This window comes from Garra rufa, chromosome 20 (genome assembly GCF_049309525.1).
Source record: "Garra rufa chromosome 20, GarRuf1.0, whole genome shotgun sequence".
NCBI classification, from domain to species: Eukaryota; Metazoa; Chordata; class Actinopteri; order Cypriniformes; family Cyprinidae; genus Garra; species Garra rufa.
Window position 1 is genome coordinate 10,013,274 of NC_133380.1, and position 22,779 is coordinate 10,036,052.

The following is a 22,779-nucleotide window of genomic DNA, read 5'->3' on the forward strand; positions in this document are numbered from 1 at the left end:
TCTTGCTCTCCCTGAACTCTGCATGTTCACTTTGCAAAGACTTTGTCATTACTTCAGTAGCGATGTAGGGTGATTTTGCAATTATTTTTGAAGTTAAGAAAATTTAAAATACAATGCAAGTTTTTCGACATACCCTAACTGTCTTAACCCAGAATGCACAGAGTTCAGGGAGAGCAAGACAATACAAGCATTTGAGGTTAAAAAGTATTTAAATTGTATTTTTTTTTTTTATAATAATAACCAATCGTTACACTAGATAAGACCCTTTTTCTTCGGCTGGGATCGTTTACAACAGCATTTGGGATCGTTTGAAGCCACATTTAAACTGCATTTTGGAAGTTCAAACTCGGCCCACCATCTAAGTCCATTATATGGAGAAAAATACTGAAATGTTTTCCTCAAAAAACATAATTTCTTTGCGACTGAAGAAAGAAAGACAAGAACATCTTGGATGACAAGGGAGTACATTATCAAATTTTTTTGTTCTAGAAGTAAACTTCTCCTTTAAAAATCTTACTGCCCCCTAAACTTTTGAGAGGTTGCGTCTTAGACTTATTTGCAGCACACAGTATATTTTATATATAAACACACCTTTTCCGATGATCTGGTGGTGGTGAACCTTGAGCATGGAGGCTGGGATCAGCACGTCCTTCACCTCCTCCAGCAGCTCAGGTCGGAAACTTGTGATGGAGATCTTCTCCGGCGGCATGAGAGGGGTCAAGGTTGTGTCCAGGGTGCCTGTGTAGGCCAGGCCGGGGAACGCCACGGCTCCAGGAGGTGCAGTGATGGTTGTGAGAGGCAGTTCTGTAAAGACCAAAGAACACAATAGAAGTGATTGTAAAATATCTGTAGACTTCGACTTTAAAGTTTCATTAAAAAATAAAAAAGATTTTGTCTCACCGCGTCTGTAGTCTCCTAAGGGACATATATCCACACTATTGTTACGTGAACGACTGTGGGTAAAATAAGACAGGCGATTTTCTGCCATCGAAGCTGTGGGTAAAAAAGGATAAAACTGTGATAAAACTGTGGCCTTTTTTCATAACAGCTTAAGATATTCAATTTAGGCATGACCGCAAAAGATTTGCATTAGTGAGACAGGGCATAACTCATGCTCACCTTTTTTCTGTTTCCTCAGGTGTTTCAGCACAATAAAGGCCATAACTGCACCTGTGACCAGAGCTGCCAGTATGCCAAGCACAATACCCACCATATAATGGTTACTGACCAAGATTACAGTGCCAACATTATGTGTGTATCCATTAACTGTTACCTGGTACAGGAAAATACGATGTCAGAATGTGTATTATTGCAATTAATGGCAAATTGAATTTGCTAAAGACAAGGTAATGCCTTTATACACTACTAGTCAAAAGTTTTTGAACAGTAAGATTTTTAATGTTTTAAAGTCCCTTCTGCTCACCAAGCCTGCATTTATTTGATTCAAAATACAGCAAAAACAGTTACATTTTGAAATATTTGTACTATTTAAAATATAAAATAATTTTCTATTTTAATATATTTAAAATGTAATTTATTCCTGTGGTGAAAGCAACATTTTCAGCATCATTACTGCAGTCTTCAGTGTCACATGAACCTTCAGAAATCATTCTAATCCTGATTTGCAGGAATAAATTACATTTTGTATAGAAATTAATAATTTTATTTAGCAAGGATGCTTTAAATTGATGATAAAGACATTTATAATGTTACAAAAGATTTCTATTTCAGATAAATGCTGTTCTTCTGAACTTTCTATTCATTGAAGAAACCTAAAAAAAATCTACTCAGCTGTTTTCAACATAAAAATAATAATAAATGTTTTTGTGCAGCAAATCAGAATATTAGAATCAGAATTAGAAAGAGCTTTACTGCCAAGTATGCTTGCGCATACAAGGAATTTGTTTCAGTGTTATTAGGTTCCAGTACACAGAGACAAAAACGCACAATAAAAATAAGAGAATAAGAAAAATACACATATGTAAGCATAGGAGATTATGTGGTGTGTTCTGCCGAATGTTCAGCAGTTCATCCCTGGTAAAACTGATCATGTTTGAAAAACGAACAAAAACACTAAAACAACTGGAGAGCTAAGCACAGAGGTTGCCATCCGTGGCGCCATCTTGACATTATAGAATGATTTCTGAAGGATCATGTGACTGGAGTAATGATACTAAAAATTCAGCTTTAAAAAAAATCACAGGAATAAATTACATTTTAAAATATATTAAAATAGAAAACAGTTAAAATAGTTAAAACAGTTTAAATAGTAAAAATATTTTAAAATTTTTACTGTTTTTGCTGTACTTTTAATCAAATAAATGCAGTCTTCGTGAGATTCTTTAAAATCTTACTGTTCAAAAACTTTCGACCGGTAGTGTAGATCTACACATACTTTCAAACACTCACCTTCACAGGTAAACCCTCACTGGGGATGGTTAGATTATTAGGGATCCTGCATGTGATCTCATTGTCTAAAACTTTAGCACCACAGTCAACATCTCCAACCGTCATCGTGATTGACATGCAGGAACTCACAAGGTTCAACTTCTGGTGCTGCGTCATGAGAAATAAAAAATACCAGATTTTAAAAGTGCTAAAAGATGGTTAAAAATGGAAATAAAATGGGATTGTAATCATGACGGTATTCACATACATGCAAGGACACTTCATCAAACCCAGGATAGAGTCTCAATATGTGACCTTCAGTCTCAAACGGGATGGGTCTGCCATAGGGGTGGTAGGAGAAGTCTTGTTTCCACAGACCAAGCACCCCATCCATGTCAAATGAGAGTTCGCCCTCTTCTGTCTCATCTCGATGAAAGACTGGTGTGATACACTCCATACGGGTGGGTGTGGCTTTACCTCTGCACTCCTTCAAGGAGCAACAATACAAAGTAATGTGAAAAAAGAAAATAGTCATGTGCTCACAAATCTATATCTGTTTACTTTGATGCTGCAATCCGCAAACGCTACAGCTGTGCTGCTTACGTACAGATTTAAAGCACTTTAATCTTTAATTCATGATCATCACAGCTCTCTAATGGAAGAACTGAGACAACATTAAGTCTTGTGAAGTTATAAAAAATCATGTGGTGTTTGTTGTGGTCATTAAAGAGAGTAGATAAACTCTACCAACACTAAATATATAAGCCTAAAGGGAAAAAAATGTTTTGCATGTGAAATGTGACCCAGGACCACAAAACCCAGTCATAAGGGTCAATTTTTTTAAATTGAAATTTATACATCATGGCCGAGATACAACTGTTTGAAAATCCGGAATCTGAGGGTGCAAAAAAAATCGAAATATTGAGAAAATCCCCTTTAAAGTTGTTCAAATTAGGTTCTTAGCAATGTATATTACTAATCATAAATTAAGTTTTAATACATTTACGGTAGGAAATATACAAAATATCTTCATGGAACATGATCTTTACTTAATATCCTAATGATTTTTGGCATAAAAGAAAAATCGATAATTTTGACCCATACTATGTATTGTTGGCTATTCCTACAAATATATTGATACAATATTTGAATCCTCACTGGTGACCACTTTACAGAAACAGTTCATACCGTGGAAACAGGTTTGAGGTGGCTTTCTTTGGGTTTAAAGTAGACGACAGTTCTGTAGACAGAGTCCAGATTTCGGCCTTCAATGATGATTCTTGACCCACTGCAATTTAGCAAAAAAAAAAAAAATTAACTTTTCTGAAAGGTTGTTTTCTCAACTGCCAATAAGTAAACAATTTATGACTTTCTGCATCTACCTGTCAAAGCTGCAATCGGGCAGTACGGCAAGAATCTCAGGAGTCTTCTTGTAGCGGAAGACTTTAGTGGTCAGCACACGGGACTTATCGATGTAGACACGGAGCACCACGTCTTTCACCTCCGTCACAGGCTGAGAGAGACATATGATGGAGGACAGGTTTCCTCTTAACACAGATACACTGTAGGTGGAACAACATTCACTTTAGAACATTAAAAAATGACATTTGTAATCTTAAACTGAGAAAATTAATGAACAAAGCTGGAAATTTAAACAGTGGTCACTTCATACACTACCAGTCAAAAGTTTTTGAACAGTGAGATTTTTAATGTTTTTTAAAGAGGCACTTTAAAGTTCTCACCAAGCATGTATTTATTTGATCTAAAATACAGCAAACGCAGCAATATTGTGAAATATTTTTAGTATTTACAATAACCACTTTCTATCTGAATATATTTTAAAATGTAATTTATTCCTGTGATCAAAGCCACATTTTCAGCATAATTACTCCAGTCTTAAATGTCACATGGCCCTTCAGAAATCATCCTAATATGCTGTTTTGCTGTTCAAGAAACATTTATTATTATCATGATTATCAATATTTAAAACAGTTGAGTAAATTCTTTCATGAATAGAAAAATACAAAGATTAGCATTTCTCTGAAATAAAACGCTTTTGTAACATTATACACTATATACCATTCAAAAGCTTGGAGTCAGTATAATTTTTTCATCATTATATATTAATTACAGAAATTACTAAATTAAAAATTAATGTATAAATTAAATTAATTACAGAAATTAATAAATTAATTGCTTTATTTAGCAAGGATGCTATAAATTGATCAAAAATGATGTTATAATGTTACAAAAGATATCTATTTCAGATAAATGCTATTCTTCTGAACTTTTTATTTTTCAAAGAAACCAAAAATTCTAATTCTGTTTTAATAGCTTTGAAATCACAAGAATAAATTAAAATTTTAAATATATTTAAATAGAAAACAGTTATTTTAAATAGAAAAAAATGTCAGACCTGTACTGTTTTTGTTGTACTTTGGATTAAATAAATGCAAATTGACTGGTAGTGTACATTTGTCAAATGTATTTTCCCTCAAATAAATGCAGCATTGGTAAATATATGAGACTTCTTTCAAAAACATACCAACCACAATCTTTTAAACAGTAGTGCACATAATTTTTTTTGATACAATTTTCAGACCCTCTGCAGTTCTGTTACAGTCCCCCATTTGAAGAGCCCTGATATAATGAATACACACACACCTTTGGATTGGGCATGTTTCTCCATCAAGTGTAACTTTCCTGTTCTTCCCAGAGTCCAGATAAGGACCTGTGATGGTGATGAGGGTTCCTCCATTCACAGGTCCATAGTCAGGCTGGACCTCAGTGATGTTTGGGACCTGGTGTAAAAAATATGTTAAGCAAAGGTTATCCACTGTCAATGAGCTTGCGAATGATTGGCTATTGGAGAATTTTAAGAGGAGGAAATGCATGACCACAAAGGTGAATCCAGGCATCTCGGCATTTCCTTCAATGGAATATCGGCCCTCCACTCGGCCCTCATGCACTTTAGCTGTGACGTTCACTGATTTAAAAATGGGTTCTGTCGTCCCAGAACGGATCTTGCACAACAAGCTGAGCAGAAAAAATGTCTAGTTACATGACTTCAAATAAATACTTTCCTTTGTATAACCATATGTGACCTTGGTCCACGAAACCAGTCTTAAGTAGCAGTAGTATATTTGTAGCAATAGCCAAAAATACATTGTATGGGTCAAAATAATAGCTTTTTCTTTTAGGCCAACATTTATTAGGATATAAAGTAAAGATCATGTTCCATGAAGATATTTTGTAAATTTCCTACCGTAAATATATCAGAACTGAATTTTTGATTAGTAATATGCATTGTTAAAAAAATATTTTTTCAATATTTAGATTTTTTCGCACCCTCAGATTCAAGATTTTCTCGGCCAAATATTGTACATTAATGGAAAGCTTAGTTATTCGGCTTTCTGGTGATTTATACATCTCAATTTTAAATAAATGACCCTTATGACTGGTTTTATGGTCCAAGGTCTCATATAAACCATATAACCAACCTCTTGATGTTGACAGAAATCTGTTATGCATCTAATATGCATGAACATAAAAATCAATTTGCAATTATTTATTTGAAAATAATGCTGTGTATTACTTGAAAACTAGAAACTAGAACTAGTTTTCTTATCAATATATTTCAATGTTGAGACTCTGTTGATACTGATTAATAACTATAAAATTTAAAATAATCTGTGTTATTTTAGTGTAATTGAGATACAATTATAGTTTATATCAATATTTAGGTTTTTATTTTTATGTTTTTACTTTAAATTTTTTCATTGTTTTTTTTCATGTTTAGTAGTTTTTTATATATATTGGCTTTCAAAAGTTTGGGATGAGCAAGATGTTTTTTAAAGAAGTTTCTTATGCTCATCAAGGCTGTAATATTGTTAAATATTATTACAATGTAAAATACTGTTTTTTTTAATATTTTAATATACATGAAAATCTAATTTATTCCTATGATCAAAGCTGAATTTTCATCATCATTAAAATGATAAGACTAAAAGACTAAAACTCTTCAGTGTCACATGATCCTTCAGAAATCATTCTAATATACTGATTTTTTTTTTTTTTGGAACCTGGGATACTTTTTTCAGGATTCTCAATGAATATTTACAAAATAAATATTTTTTAACAATATACACTACTCAAAACTTTGGGGTCAGTAAATAAAAAGAAATTAATACTTTTATTCAGCAAGGATGTGTTAAATTGAAACAAAGTGATAGTAAAGACTTACATTGTTAGAAAAGTTTTTTTTTTTAAATAAACACTGTTCTTTTTAACTTTTTATTCATCAAAGAATCCTAAAAAAGTCACAGTTTCTAAAATAAATAAGAATCATCACAACTGATTTCAACATTGATAATAAATCAGCATATTAAAATGATTTCTGAAGGATTGTGTGACACTGAAGACTGGAGTAATCATACTGAAAATTCAGCTTTGCATCACAGGAATAAATTATATTTTAAAGAACATTAAAATAGAAAACCTGTATTTTAAATTGCAATAATATTTTACAATATTACCGTTTTTTTCTGTATTTTTGTTCAAATGAATGCATCCTTAATAAGTATAAGATATTGTATTTCAGTTTTAATTATTTTAGTACATCAAGTTAAAATAATTAAAATGAGAACTGCTTGGTTTGACAACTAGTATTTTAAGTTATAATTTTTTTTTTTTTTTTTTTTTTTTTTTTTTAGTTTCAGATATAGTTTTAGTTAACTACAATAACCTTGCATGAAATAAGCAATACTTACTGTGTGCTGTTGCTTTTGTGAGGCTGGACCACACAGGCAGTTTCTCCCAACTTCACCTCATGGGTCCTAGTTGTGATGGCGGGTCGCAAAGGCGACTGGAACTCCCATCCACACAGAGTCATCTCACTCTGACCATCAGGGGGTGCTGTTTTGGGGAAAAACTATACAAAACATTCCCATACATGTGGGTAAATACTAGGGGTGGGCATAGATTAATTTTTTTAATCTAGATTAAAATGGCTAATTTGAATTCTGCTGAAGGCATTCAGAATATGTGTGCTACCCAAATAATGACTAAAAGTAAGTCTTTGAGAACGGGCCAGGTGGCGCATTAGATCAGGCGCTCATCTCCTGTTTCCAAAATGCATCACAAACTGCTTGACAATTGCATTTACAACATAATTACCTATACAAACTTGTGTAACCAAGTACTTCTGCGCAAAAGGCTGCACGACGTGCGCGTTGCCGTTAAATACACAGACGCGCACGGGCATGGATTTCTGCGTGCATAGTCTTCCATTAAACTGCGTTGCTTTTAGAAGCGTCAATTCAGTTGTTGCATATAGTTTAATGTCTTTATTTCGGGATTATCAAAGTAAATTATAACTCAAACTTGAGATTTAACTGGGGCACAGCAGATTTTCACTGGGGCACGTGCCCTGAAGCAGCTTCATAACTGCATCAATGTTTGCACGTCTCAATTGATGTGGTAATTTCACAGAAGTTGAAGACTCGTTCTCGCCCCCTACAGTGCAATTCGACTAGGTATACGTCATCCGCGCTAAAATATCAAGGTGAAAGTCATCATATCTTGCGTAGTTTAGACCCAGCTCCCAACCCAACTTTGAGAATAGATTAACAGCGATATTTTTTTTATCGCCTGATAAGAGTCTCACGTTAACGCAGCACGTTAACGCCGATAACGGCCCACCACTTGTAAATACACATTCTAAATATAAATATTTACATATAAAAACAAATACTTGTCCAATATTTCAAATAATATATATAAATACATTTATATGAAATAATATGAATATTGTCCAGACATACAGTGCCTTATTATTCATACGCCTTCATTTTTCACATTTTGTTATGTTGCTGCCTTATGTTAAACTACTTTAAATTACTTTTTTTTCCACATCAATCTACACTCCCTACTCCATAATGGCAAAGCAAAAAAAATGTTTTTTTAATTTGTACAAATTTATTAAAAATAAAAAACTGAAAAAAAATCCTGTTGCATAAGTATTCATACCCTTTTCTGGGACACTCGAAATTTAACTCAGGAGCATTCATATTGCTTCTAGATGTTACTACACTTCGAATGGAGTTAAACTGTGACAAATTCATTTGAATGAGTATGATTTAGAAAGGCACACACCTCTCAGAAAAGGTCTAACAGCTGAAAATGCGTATCAGAGCAAAAACAAGTCCTGAGGTCAAGATAACTGCCTGTAGAGCTCAGTGACACACTTACGCAAGTGTGTCACTGAGCTCTCCAGGCAGTTAAGGCAATGATCTAGGCAAGAGTTCAGAAAAAAATCTGCTGCATTGAAGGTTCACAGAAGCATGTAGCCTCCATTATCTATAATGGAAGACGATTGGAACAACTAGGACTCTAGAAAATGTCTGCCAGCCCCCATCCAAGCTGACAGAGCTTGAGAGGTGAAAAGTTGAGGCAAAGAATGGCAGATAATTGCCAAATGCAGATGTGCAAAGCTTGTCACATCATACCCAAAAAGACTTGAGGCTGTAAAGGTGCTTCAACTATGTACTGAGTTAAGGGTGTGAATACTTATGCAATGTACTTATTTCAGTGTTTTATTTTTAATAAATTTGTAAAATTTGCAAACCTGTTTTTTGCTTTGTCATTATTATGGTGTATGGAGTGTAAGTTGATGTGGGGTAAAAACTAATTTAAAGCAGTTTAATATAATGCTGCAACAAAACGTGAAAAAAAATGAAGGGGTATGAATACTTTTGCAAGGCACTGTATCTGAAAATATTTTAAAGGTTTAAAAATGCATTTATAATCTGGATTCTTGTTGACTATAAATTTCAAATGAGTCACTGATGGACAAACCTTGTTAACAAATAACAATCTCAGCTGAATTACACAACAGCTCATTTGGTGTGTGTTTAATATCTCACCTCTGTGATGACAGGCGGACATGACTCGTTTCCCCAGTGTGTCCTGCACTCGGAAGCCCAGGTGCACTGACCCGAACACCAGCCACATCCCATGAACTTCGGTGCAATCAGGCACATGGCGCATGTGAGGAAGTGCCGACAACCCGGACCCCTCTGAGGCACTTGAATCATCTGCCAGTTTTAATTATATAACAACCATTAGCCCAAAAAAGAATACAGTCTTAACCACATCCAATTGGAATACTATAAATCATGGTTGGTATTACATCTGCTTCATTTCTGATACACACCTTATCTCCAATCACAAACAGTAGATGGTCCGGAGAGAGAACCGCTGCGGTAGACGACACCTTCTGGTTCTCTACAAGCGAGTAATTAGCAAAGATGATGGGGCTGGACCTTCTCAGGACAAGCTATGGCATAAAAAAATGAAAGATGTTAATATTATAATACAGCTAGTACAGTCAAAGTCTTCTTAATGACTCATACCTGCAGCAGTCTCCCATCGGATGTGCCTATATGAGCCACCGTCTTGTTCTCGATGCTGGTGACCAGCAGTGAGGTGAGGAGAACGCCTCTCATCTGTCTGTTGAAGAGGTCGACTCTGTAGTACGGCTGAGAAACCAGGGTGGGCTGATCTCTGCAGGTCATATTGTGCTCCATGCTCTGATCACACATACACAATATAATAATTAGAGCTGCACTGCTGTATTAAAGATATATGTTTGTTTTTTTCTTTTTAATAGATGCCCTGGTGGCTAACATCTAAAAGATGGTTATGAAAGAACAAAAGTTCTCTCTTAATTGTGAAAATAACTGTTTAAAATAACAGGTGCTGTTACATAAATAAATAATAAAAAATAAATAAATAAATAAATATACACTGCCACTGCTGGTCAAAAGTTTTTGAACAGTAAGATCTGTACTGTTTTCTAAAGAAGTCTGTTCTGCTCACCAAGCCTGCATTTATTTGATCCAAAGTACAGCAAAAACAGATTAATTTTGAAATATTTTTACTATTTAAAATAAATGTTTTCTATTTAAGTATATTTAAAAATGTAATTTATTCCTGTGATCAAAACTAAATTTTCAGCGTCATTACTCCAGGCTTCAGCGTCGCATGATCCTTCAGAAATCATTCTAATATGCTGATTTGCTGTTCAAGAACGATCAAAGCATTTATCTGAAAAAAAAAGCCTTTGTAACATTATACACTATAACATTCAAAAGCTTTTTTAAAAAAAGAAATTTTATTTATAATTATATTTAGCAAGGATGCTTACAATTGATCAAAAGTTATGGTCAAGACATTTATAATTGTGACAAAAGATTTCTATTTCAGATAAATGCTGTTCTTCCGAACTTTCTATTCATCAAAGGAACCTGAAAAAAATCGACTCATATATTTCCAACATAATAATAATGTTTTGTTGAGCAGCAAATCAGAATATTAGAATGATTTCTGAAGGATCGTGTGACTGGAGTAATGATGCTAAAAATTCAGCTTTGAAATCACAAAAATAAATAACATTTAAAAAATATTCAAATAGAAAAATAAATGCAGGCTTGGTCGGCAGAAGAGACTTATTTAAAAAACATTAAAAATCTTACTGTTCAAAAACTTTTGACTGCTAGTGTAAAATTCTGAAAGATTCCAACATTGTGTTTTCTGGAGCTGAGAAGAAAATACATTTTAGAGAAATGATATCCAGGTAAAATGGCATTTGCTTGACACTGTTTTGTATATTTTGGATCTTCCAGTAATCTAGGCCGCCCATTTTCTCACCACAAGAATTCCAAACATAACACAAATGAACTCAATCTCTATTGTTTGGGTGCTTCAGTTCTGCTGTGATTTTTCTGCTGATGTGCTGTAAACTAAGCTATCGCATGTCGCTCTTTCAACCAATTCCCGCATTGTTTGGGATTCCGATTTTCTAAACAAAAAACACACTCCAAACACCAGACAAAAGACAACCACACAATCCTTGACCTTCCAAATCATGCCGCTAGACAACTTTGAAGTGGCTGTGAACTTTTATAAAGTGTGCTAGCTTCGACAGACATCTTAGCCTGAAATACATGCTTTAAATGTGAAAACACTCCAATCTACAATATATCTGCATGTATGAGAAATTGCAGATAGTTTTTTTTAATAATAAGCACAGCAGCACTTCTATGTTCATTGTGCTAAATCATTCTTTGTGCATCCTGCTGAGCGTCTCTCACTGGAATCTCAAAAATGACACTGTCATTTTCTCCCTTTTCCACACATTTCCTATAAACACTGACCTCAACGGAAACCCCTTTAAACTGCACAAACACACTCATATACACATACCATCTGTAAACTCTGCTTTTACGGCTACAAACACGCAATCACACCCTGAGATTTCCAAAACATTCTCCCACACATTACAGGAATGTTTAGATTGCAAAAGTAGAGAATTATGATTCAAACACTAAACTTACGAACTCCTTCAGTGAAAACTTCACATATTTTAAGACATTTAACAACATTCATGCAGCTTTTCACTCATTTCAATTGTATATTAGCATAGGCAAATAGAAATTGATTTAAAGCAAGTTTTAAAAAGAGTAATTTATACATTTGTAAAAATGAATCAGTGTCACTGTATTAGATATTGAAATATCAAACCAAGAAGAACATAAGGGGGGGGGGGGGAAGAGTAAATTTTGAGAAAAGATTTAGCATTCCTAATACACATACTATAAGCATGAACTCAGTGTTCTGCTTTCTTTCAGGTTACTTTGACACTTTCAATTAAGCCAAAAAGTGTTCTGCATGCTGTATGCCAGAAAATGTTTCTCTAGACCACTTTGCCTTACAAATGCATAATTTTTCTATTAACTTTCTGTTCAAATACCTTTCTTGATATTTACAAAACTTAAAATCGGTCTTCTAATGCTTACTACAATCCTGTAAGTGGATGAGATTGTTTTCGGAGGATCCTACTGTAGTACAGAGCAGGGGAACATTAGATTTAAGTTATTTAACAGATGTTAGAATGTTAGAACTATTACAGGCTTGAATATAACATTCATAACAGGGATGGTGCACCAAAAGCCACAAAGCTGTTTCCAAAAAATGAAAAATAAAAAAAATCACACAGAACTAAAGCACAGGCTACTTCAGCAAATTTGTTTTTAATTTACATGCTAAAACTCAAAATGATGGAACCACCAGATCACCAACGGATCAAGCATGGATCACTGTTTTAGAAGTCTGAGTCAAGTTTTTCAATAATCTCCTAGTCATGAGTAATGTCTCAGACAAATAGAGTCAGAACATGGACAGCCTAAAGAAAATACTCTCAACTGCAAGTATAAAGCCATGGCAACTTCAAACACTGGTTAATAAACCTATGATAATCACAGACGTATATTAAGCAATTCATATATTTTTAAGGCCTTTTAAGGCTGACAAGAACTTGGAACTTCACATAACCTCTTTTTTGGGTCATAGTGATTAAACTTTCCTAGAAGGGCCAAAATGTTTTGCAACAGTGTTATTCCCAGGGATCCTATTTGACTACAATAGTTGCTCTTAATTTCTGCATAAAGACTAAATGTTTTGATATTTTGTGTGCATGTACCACAGGCATGAACATAAAAGAAAGAAAATAATACTAAGAGACAGTTTTACTAAACAGGGCAATTTAGTGTTAAAGCGCAATTCCAGACTGTTTGTCTATGAAATGACAGTAGTTTTTCACAAAACAAACAGTAAAATGTTCATGAAGTGACTCTCAGAGCAGTTACAGAAAATATGTTCATGTGTTCATCATATTTTGAGGTGGCAGAGGCTGAAAACACTGCGAGCATCACGCATTCTTCAGTATGTGTGTAGTAAAGGAAACCGCACATCTGTGCCATTTATTTACTCAGAACATGCTGGATTCATATTTAAATAGTGGTTTTGCAGCTTAATATTCACAGACACTAGTCCTTATCACGTTTTGATTTAAGTGTAATGACGTACTTTTGTTTTATTTATCTAAAATTCTTGCGTTATACAGTAAATTCCATTTTTCTGACTGGATTCCGCCATTCTGCCCACGTTTTCCGGATTGTTGAAATCATAGGATCCTACTAGTGGCTTCAGTGCCATTGTTATTCTCTATAGGAGTTGAAGTCCTACTATACACAAGGATATAAGACAGAATACACAAGACTTATTACCTACACTGTGGTCACTCAAACCATTTTACAACAAAAGAACAAAAAAGAAATGATCAAGCCAATTAAAATACCTTCAAGCTTTTGTTAACAGAGCATGGCACCAAAACGCCCACTAGAAAGCTTTGTGAGTCTCAAATGTACAACAATACCATGCCACACGAGAGAGTGTAAAGGGACCAGACAGAGGAGGAAAAAATAAGACATATGGAAAGTAATGATGGATGAGAAATGCAATCCACCAGTCATTTTTCCAAAACCACTCATAATATTATGTTCTAAAGTTAGACATTCAAAACAGTGTGGCATTTACATATTTTAAATGTTTATTTGTGGAGTTTTTGCAGTCCTAATATACACAGTCTAGGGGTATGATTCTCGCTTTGGCTGCGAGAGGTCCCGAGTTCAAATCCCGGATGCACATGGTACACTTAACTGGAAACACTTCAGGAATTTCAAAGTCGTCATCTGATTAGTTAAATTTGATCAGATTTCTGGGAGACGCGAGTGTTGCGTTTATTTTCGGTCCGTCTGGAAACAAAGCGCAGACTGATTTACTCTGTGTTTTGCCAAAAGGTGCTTATGCAGACGCCATTGTTGTTATACACTTTTGCAATGTTTGCGAACAAATTACTGACTTACCACTTGTTCTCCCTCTTCTTCGTTAACTTTCAATGCTGGTTATTTCAATGACTGACTTGCTTCATGCCAGCCTGTTGTTGTGGGGACATTTCCACGTGACGCTGAACGAAACAAACTGTGATTGGTTGTTTGACATGTCGGTCAAATGGCTTAATGGGCCGGCCTTGGCCAGTGAAAGCTGCCATGGATTCTAGACCTTCTGCCGTCAGTCTGAAGGTCTGGATATGCGAGGCTAGGAAGGTCATGGTCTAGTGGTACGATTCTCACTTTTAGTGCGAGAGGTAGCGGGTTCAAATCCCGGACAAGCCCCCAAATTCTGTTACGTTCCCTTATCAAGTCTAGGGGAGGGAAGGTCATAGCCTAGGGGTATGATTCCTGCTTTGAGTGCGAGAGGTTATGTTCCCATATTGGGGAGCATCATGTTTCCATCCCGGGTTGGGAAGGGAGAAACAGACAGCTGTTACGCTCCTATATTGGGGAGCATTACATTCCCATATCGGGTTAAGGAGGGAGGGAGGGATGGTCACGGTCTAGGGGTATGATTCTTGCTTTGACTGCGAGAGGTTACGTTCCCATATTGGGGAGAGTTACGTTCTAGTTCCAGGTTGGGTAGGGAGGGACGGACGGCTATTACATTCCCATTTTGGGGAGCATTACATTTCTACCCCGGGTTAGGTAGGGAGGGTAGGGATGGTCGCGGTCTAGGGGTATGATTTTCACTTCGGTGCGAAAGGTCCTGGGTTCAAATCCCAGATGAGTGCACAAATTCTGTTACGTTCCCATAGCAAGTCTGGGGGAGGGAAGGTTACAGTCTAGGGGTATGATTCTCGCTTTGGTGTGAAAGGTCCTGGGTTCGAATCCTGGACATGCCCCCAAATTCTGTTAAGTTTTCTTATCAAGTCTAGGGGAGGAAATGTCGTGGTCTAGGGGTATGATTCTTGCTTTGAGTGTGAGAGGTTATTTTCCCATATTGGGGAGTGTTATATTTCTACCCCGGGTTAGGAAGGGAGGGACGGATGGTCACGGTCTAGGGGTATGATTTTCACTTTGGTGCGAAAGGTCCTGGGTTCAAATCCCAGACGAGTCCACAAATTTTGTTACGTTCCCATATCAAGTCTGGGGGAGGAAAGGTTACGGTCTAGGGGTATGATTCTCGCTTTGGTGTGAAAGGTCATGGGTTCAAATCCTGGACATGCCCCCAAATTCTGTAAAGTTTCCTTATCAAGTCTAGGCGAGGGAATGTTGCAGTCTAGTAGTATGATTCTTGCTTTGGGTGTGAGAGGTTACGTTTCCATCCCCGGTTAGGGAGGGATGGATGGCAGTCATGTTCCCATACTGGGGAGCGTTACATTCCTATCCCGGGATAGGGAGGGAGGGATGGTCATGGTCTAGGGGTATGATTCTTGCTTTGGTGCAAAAGGTCCTGGGTTCAAATCCCGGACGAACCCACAAGTTTTGTCAAGTTCCCAGATCAAGGGGTATGATTCTCGCTTTGGTGTGAAAGGTCCTAGTTTCAAATCCTAGACAAGCCCCTAAATTCTATTACGTTCCCTTATCAAGTCTAGGGGAGGGAAGGTCACAGTCTGGGTTCAAATCCCAGACGAGCCCCCAAATTCTGTTTCATTCCTATATCAAGTCTAGAGGAAGGAAGGTCACGGTCTAGGGGTATGATTCTCGCTTTGTGTGCAAGAGAAAACAAAACAAAACAAAAACAAAAGGGTTAATAAACTGAAATGCACCAACCTCATGTGGGCAGCTCTCACAGGGCTGAAAGTGGCAAAGGCCTCTGGAAAGCTGCTCTGGTCCTGACTTGCAACAGTCCTCCACTCCATCGTCTATTGCCGTGTTTACCGTATCCATCGGAAATGCACAAAGCGCTGAATCGTGTTCAGGAACGCCCGAGTCATCAGTTACAGCAAACACGCCATATAAGATATCATCCTCTTCTTCAGCACCCAGCTCATCGGCAAGCTCCCGTCCGGCCTTGCCAAAGTGGGCCGCTTGAACCACGTTGTATACCACATCTTTGAAAGGTTCACTGCCATTGCTTCTCCTTCGCCTTTTGGGTTCAAAGCGACATTCTAAAACAATTTCACGGTAGCGTCGCATCTCCCATTCATGGCGTGGCAGACGGCCTAGCCTAGTCTGAAAGGGTGATGAGTCCAAGTCGGTTTTCTCTCGTTGGACAGATAAGAAGTAGACAAAGTCCTGTGTGTAGAAGCTGTAGATATATTCAATGCTGTACGTCTGCCGTAAAGCAGGCAACACCGTCAACCCTCTGACATCTGTATAAAAACCATCCTCAGTCGCAACCGGTCGGCGTACAGAAATGGACATGCGACCGTATTTTTGCGTCACGCTGTTGTTCACCGTTGCTGCGACAAAGAAGTACACCGTTTGGCCCTCTTCCACCATGGAGACTTTCGTTCCTAAAGGACTAGCGATGCAATCTGGACAGAACTGCGGAGAGTTCAACTTCTTCCGGAATAAACACTTTGAAGGCCCAGGAGGCTTTCCATTTTCATGGAGCTGATGAAAATAGCAAACTCCATACTGGGAGCTTCCACACGAGTACAAGTACATCAAGAATGTGTCTAGGAGCAACACCTCGTTGTCTGTGTCCTCATGAAAGGGATCTCTTGCGATATCACACAAATCGCATATCTCACACTCCGGACTGCCCACGGGTCCTGTACGGAGTTCCCAAAGTTTGCCTAGAGAGATATTCACTGCCTCAATTATGTTTTGAGAGGCCACATACACCTCTTGGAAGAGGGAGTTGGTAACTATGTTCTGGATGGGGTTGCGTGTCTGAAAGTAAGGCATGGGGTACGGCACTGAGAAATCCAGAGTGATGGGTGCCGTCGGGGGACAAGTGTCTAATGCAGAAGACATTAGAGCCTGTATCCAGACACATGTCACCAGATGAGTGGCCCAATGGACCATGTCCACTCCAGGGTGAAAAAAATGGCTGTAGTGTGTTGCGCGGTTACCTCCAGTTGGCATCTATTAGTGAAGACATCCTAAGAACAGGAAGGCCTGAGAGCAGAACAATCACAAAAAAGCTTCATGGTTAATAAACAGACACAAAAATGACAATTCTGTCATAATTTCATCACTCCCATGTCTTTCAAAACCCAAAACACATAAGGATACTGGCAAGGCCATGCTATGATGCAATAAAGGTTTCAAATTCAAAATGATGTGAACCAATGATGACATAAACAAAGTTTTAATGTAACTGTGGGGAAAATGATGTTTTGATTCGTCATAAAGCACACATCTGTAAACACTAAAAGAGGTTTTGCTTATTCATGTCTGTCTGTGCCTGCAGCTTTAAGTCATGTCTGTGCAAGAGAGAAAGTCATCAAAAGGTAAAAATAGATATTTCTCACAACTCTGAGAACTATTTTCAAGTGTTTTAAGATAAATATGAAGACTAATATAAAAGAATCCTTTGGGAAAGAATGATTGGCTTCAAACCACAATGTTCTATCTAATATTACTAGGTTCTCATCTGAGTTATTTATTAACAAAGCTCATCACCATGTTCTAAGCTGAGGGCCTCTCGAATTGTCATTCTTGTCACAACCTAGACGTGCTTTTTTGTGCAAAAGTTGTAAATTGACTGTTGTACTTTTCAGTCACGAGCTTTTTTTAGCTAAATGAGCTAATTACTTTTCAAAATCATGCCATGGCATTTGCACCTCTGCACTGAATGCATTCTGCGTAATAAATTATTCATCTTTAGGGAAACAGTGGAAAGTATGCATTTTTGTAAAACAGATCTTTACCGCTAGGTAATGACAAAAAAGGATCACAGGATTCCTCTGACTGAAAAAGTTGAAAAAATTCATCTGACTAGGAAAATACTTTGCTATGTTATATTGTTTTATTGCATTTTTTTAAAGGTGGAGTGTAGGAAAGCAATAGTCTCAGTTAACTGTTATTTTGATTCTTTGTGTTTGCATTAACAAAACATAAATCTCACATATTCCTTTCTAATTCTAAGTAAATTCTCAAATGAGGTTTAGTCTTTGAAAAGAGGATTCATTTTAAAGCGTATCCGAACAGTTTAATAACATATAGATAAAACGTATTTGGAACGCATTGTATCTTTGAAACTAACAGAGCTGTTGCCATTTATTAAGCCTGTTTATTATATTTATTACCTAATTATTACAGACTAAATTACAAGACAACAAATGATCGAGTATGTACAATTATGTTTTAAAAACATAAAAAATCTTTAGGATAAATAGCCAATAAGTAGGCACTCACCTGTTAGTGATGGTAAACCGGTGAAGTACAGATCTCAGGATAGATTAATAACTGCATTTCCAACTCTGAAGATGACATGTAGTAGTGAAAAAACCCAACTTTCAGTATATGTTAACACAATACATTCAGTTTAATTTATGTATAAAACCAGATAATACGAAACTTCAGAAACATATGATTAGAGATGTCTTCTTGTTTTAAGCGACTGCTTGTTTCGTTTGAAGCACTGACTGGAGTTGACAGGCCCCGCCCACCAGCATTGCTCATGAATATTATTTACGCCATGCAAACGTTCCTTTGGCAGCGTACCAATCACGTAACCTGATTAATATTCATAAGCCAAGCCTTCGCCATAGTACTATTAAATGTTATTCATTTTATAAATAGAATAAACAGAACACAAATTGCCCAAATAGTGTAATGTGTCAGTCAGTAGTGAGAACATTTCTCAAAAGCACACAGTTGAGCTGTAAAAAAAAATAAAATAAAACGAAGATAAACTCTTATCTTTAATCTTATTCAAAGCCTTCAAATGGCGCTTATAAAGTAATCATCAAAAATACACAGATACACAACGTTTTCATCACAAATATTGATTTATTAAAAACAAAATGACAGGCTTCACTTAAGTGAGTTTTTTCAGACCAACCTTTAAATTTCAACTTTACTGACACTATTGAAATCTACATATATGCTAAGTGGCTACTTGATAATACCAAACTTGGTCTTAAATCCTAAATCCAGAGTTAAATGTAAGTTTTTGATGTGAACAATATTGTTAATAGATTTCTAGAGAATGAAAGGTTGGATGACAAGGATTAGACAGGAAATTGTTTGACTCTTTATAACAGAGTAACTGTTCACCAGGCAATTCTGCATAATTCTAAGTAAGCGTATCTGCAAAATTACAGAACAGCTTGAGAAAACATATGTTTGTGGTGGTATTTTAATGCATCTACATTTATATTCAATATGTAGCCTACAGTATAGTACAAAAATGCAGAGGTTTTTCTGTGCTTGATTACAAGACATTTACAAAACATTTTCTTGTGTTTGAGCTAGTTTTAATTTAGCTTTCTCATTATTGAAGAACATTTACACATATTCATAGCAACCTCTTATTAAATTGTACTTTTATATAATCTCTTACTACTGCAACTATACAAATATTAGTGGTGGTGGGCCGTTATCGGCGTTAACGTGCCGCGTTAACGTGAGACTCATATCGCGCGATAAAAAAAATATCGCCGTTAATCTATTCTCAAAGTTCGGTTGGGAGCTGGGTCTAAACTAGGCAAGATATGATGACTTTCACTTTGATATTTTAGCGCGGATGACGTATACCTAGTCGAATTGCACTGTAGGGGGCTAGAACGAGTCTTCAACTTCTGTGAAATGACCACATCAAATGAGACGCGCAGACATGGATGCAGTTATGAAGCCGCTTCAGGGCAGGTGCGTGCGTTGCTAGACCCTTTTTACTATGGCACGTGCCCCAGTGAAAATCTGCTGTGCCCCAGTAAAATCTCAAATTTGAGTTATAATTTACTTTGATAATCCTGAAATAAAGACATTAAACTATATGCAACAACTGAATTGACGCTTCTAAAAGCAACGCAGTTTATTGGAAGACTATGCACGCAGATAGGCTATCCATACCCACGCGCCTGTGTATTTTACGGGAACGCACACGTCGTACAGCATTTTGCGCAGAAGTACTTGGTTACACAAGTTTGTAAAGTTAATTTTGTTGTAAATGCAATTGTCAAGCAGTTTGTAATGCATTTTGGAAACAGGAGATGAGCGCCTGGTCTAATGCGCCACCTGGCCCGTTCTCGAAGACTTACTTTTAGTCATTATTTGGGTAGCACACATATTCTGAATGCCTTCATATTAGCCATTTTAATCTAGATTAATCTAGATTAATTTCAAGATTTAATCTAGATTAATCTAGATTAAAAAAATTAATCTATGCCCACCACTAACAAATATACATAGCACACCTAAAGTGTATCGGTTCATGTGAGAGTAAAAATTGCACTGTATTTCAACTTTCCTCAAAATTTTATTATATATCATACATAATATTATTAATCAATATTACTCTTCTCGCTTTCTTATCTTTTTGCACATAACAAGAACACAATGGACTTTGATCATAGAAATGTTAGTGTTTAAAGACTGTTAGATTATGATTAGATTCAGGATTAGAAATACAATAGCACACTTTATATTAGACAAGTAGTCATTTGAAACAAATGAATGACCGTAAATTAAACAAAAAAGGTGTTTTTGAAACCACTTTACAATTTCAATAAAGTGCATTCACATACTAATAAAACCATAAAACCTCCTAAAACAGATCTCAGATGGAAAAAGGGAGGGGAAGCTCCTGTCACAGCTCCCGGTGTCAGATTCTGGTTTGCCTCATGACATGAAACATTAAACAGAACTTTATTTAGGTATAGATTATAATAGGTACAGAAGTTTTTGCTCGCACATCCTTTTGAAGTGACATTGGTGCCACTGGTTGTAACTGAGAGAAAAGAGAAGACAAATGAGATTTGGTAAAAAGCTTTAAGCAGAAAAGAACTGCCATTTATTTACAGCAGGAAACCAATTCTGTCTCTGCATAACAGATCACTTTAGATTTTAAGATGCAACTATGCATGATTTACCTGTTCCAGTGATGCACATGTCCTCAATACCTTTACAAGCTAGCATTGTTTGGTTTAAGCAGTTTATGTCATTGCAGGTGGGACACATCATTCTATTAGTTTCTGAGTCTGAACAGGTAAAGAAAAGCAGAGATGTAAGCCATACCTTAAAAAGGTCATAGGACACTTCGTTAAAACGGCCAAAAGTACACTGTAAAAAATGACCGTGAATTAACGGTAAAAACCTGTAAAAATGCTACAATAAAAACCTGTTAAATGGTTAATGGTAAAAGACAGTAAAATTGACAGTGAATAATCGTGAATAATCAATAGGTTGGTACATTACTACTATAGCAGTTAATGAAATCACGGTATTTAGCTGTAAAATTAAAATATGCTGTTTTTTACCGTAAATTTTAAGAATTTTTTTTACAGTGTTAAATAGAGGTTAAATACAACATGCAATACACTGTGTAAAAAAAAAAAAAAATCCTTAAAATTTACTGTAAAATAGTGGCAGCTGAATTTTACTGTAAAAAATATGATAGCAACGTTTTGCATGTTATGGTTTTCACTTAAATTTACAGGTAAATACCATAATTTCATTAACTGATATAATGGTAATGCACCAACCTATTGACAGATATTTCACCATTGTTTTGTGTCACCTTTGTCGCATAAAGACTTTTTCCCCTATCCCGCTTTAGAAATCATAAGAAATTATATATCAATTATAAACTTAAAATCTATTTTCTAACCATTTTACAATCAGACATTGCATTACCATGGAAAATGTACATAAAAATCATATTACAAAATGTTTTTGTTCATTAATGATAAAAAAATAAGTTTGGATAGTGCATTTCACATCCATGTTTAAAAAAGGGATAAAGGGTTAAATCTTATGAATCTATACAAAAGCTAATCATTTAAGCAGTTCAGAAATAAATCTGTATATCAAGTTCACAAAAGTCAAAATAATGCCAATTTAACATAAAACAGACCTTTTCAAAAATGTAATGTAATTGCATTTGTTAAAAGAGTGAGATTAAGTGGGAACATCACAGTCTAAAGTTTCCTGTACTTTTGCATTTGCAGTACCTGTAGCATTGTTGCAGAAATCTGAAGCACAGCATTGGGAGGAATACGTGATGCTTCCAACATTTACACTCCAATTGAAACAAGCAGAATCTATGCAAGACTTGTAGATGCTGTTGCCATCTACAATAGACAACATCAAAAAAGATTAAAAATTCACTAGCAATCAAAGTCAATAACATATTTCTTACCAAATACACACGTTATTCTTACTATAAAAGGAGCTGCACTGTGCAGTCTTAGAAGTACAGCTTGCATATTGTGTGCATGTTCCAGGTGGAACTAGTGCGGTACAGTTGGAACACATTAGTGTCAGAGCTGAAAGTCAATGAGAAGATAATGAAGGACGTTCATACTGTACATATAAAGCCTTGTAAAACATTACTTTTATATGTGTTAAAAATTTAATCAGAATTAAAATAAAGAGACAAACTTCTTAAATGCCTGCAAAACCCTTAGATTAATCATCCATCTGCATATTAAAAAGCAATAGACAATTTGAAAGGAATCCTGCATGACATACCTTCAGAGAAAAACACAGTGAAAAGAAGCACAGAGATGATTTGCAGTGCCATGATGCAGCTGAAGGA

General features: G+C 36.0%; 1 protein-coding gene across 1 annotated transcript in view; it reads right to left on the bottom strand.

The window, feature by feature from the left end:
• The window catches only part of mst1rb (macrophage stimulating 1 receptor b), a 28,562-nt gene extending 11,463 nt beyond the window's left edge, over positions 1 to 17,099 (bottom strand). The window contains exons 1-14 of the mRNA XM_073825914.1: positions 15,897 to 17,099; positions 9,801 to 9,977; positions 9,602 to 9,724; positions 9,312 to 9,482; positions 7,158 to 7,318; positions 5,286 to 5,424; positions 5,053 to 5,189; positions 3,771 to 3,950; positions 3,577 to 3,676; positions 2,657 to 2,875; positions 2,410 to 2,556; positions 1,120 to 1,273; positions 901 to 993; positions 592 to 804 (exon numbers count right to left, since the gene is read on the bottom strand). Of these exons, the coding sequence (XP_073682015.1) occupies positions 592 to 804; positions 901 to 993; positions 1,120 to 1,273; positions 2,410 to 2,556; positions 2,657 to 2,875; positions 3,577 to 3,676; positions 3,771 to 3,950; positions 5,053 to 5,189; positions 5,286 to 5,424; positions 7,158 to 7,318; positions 9,312 to 9,482; positions 9,602 to 9,724; positions 9,801 to 9,977; positions 15,897 to 17,099 (3,217 nt within the window). The remainder of the gene's footprint in view (positions 1 to 591; positions 805 to 900; positions 994 to 1,119; positions 1,274 to 2,409; positions 2,557 to 2,656; positions 2,876 to 3,576; positions 3,677 to 3,770; positions 3,951 to 5,052; positions 5,190 to 5,285; positions 5,425 to 7,157; positions 7,319 to 9,311; positions 9,483 to 9,601; positions 9,725 to 9,800; positions 9,978 to 15,896) is intronic.
• Positions 17,100 to 22,779: the final 5,680 nt, after the last annotated feature.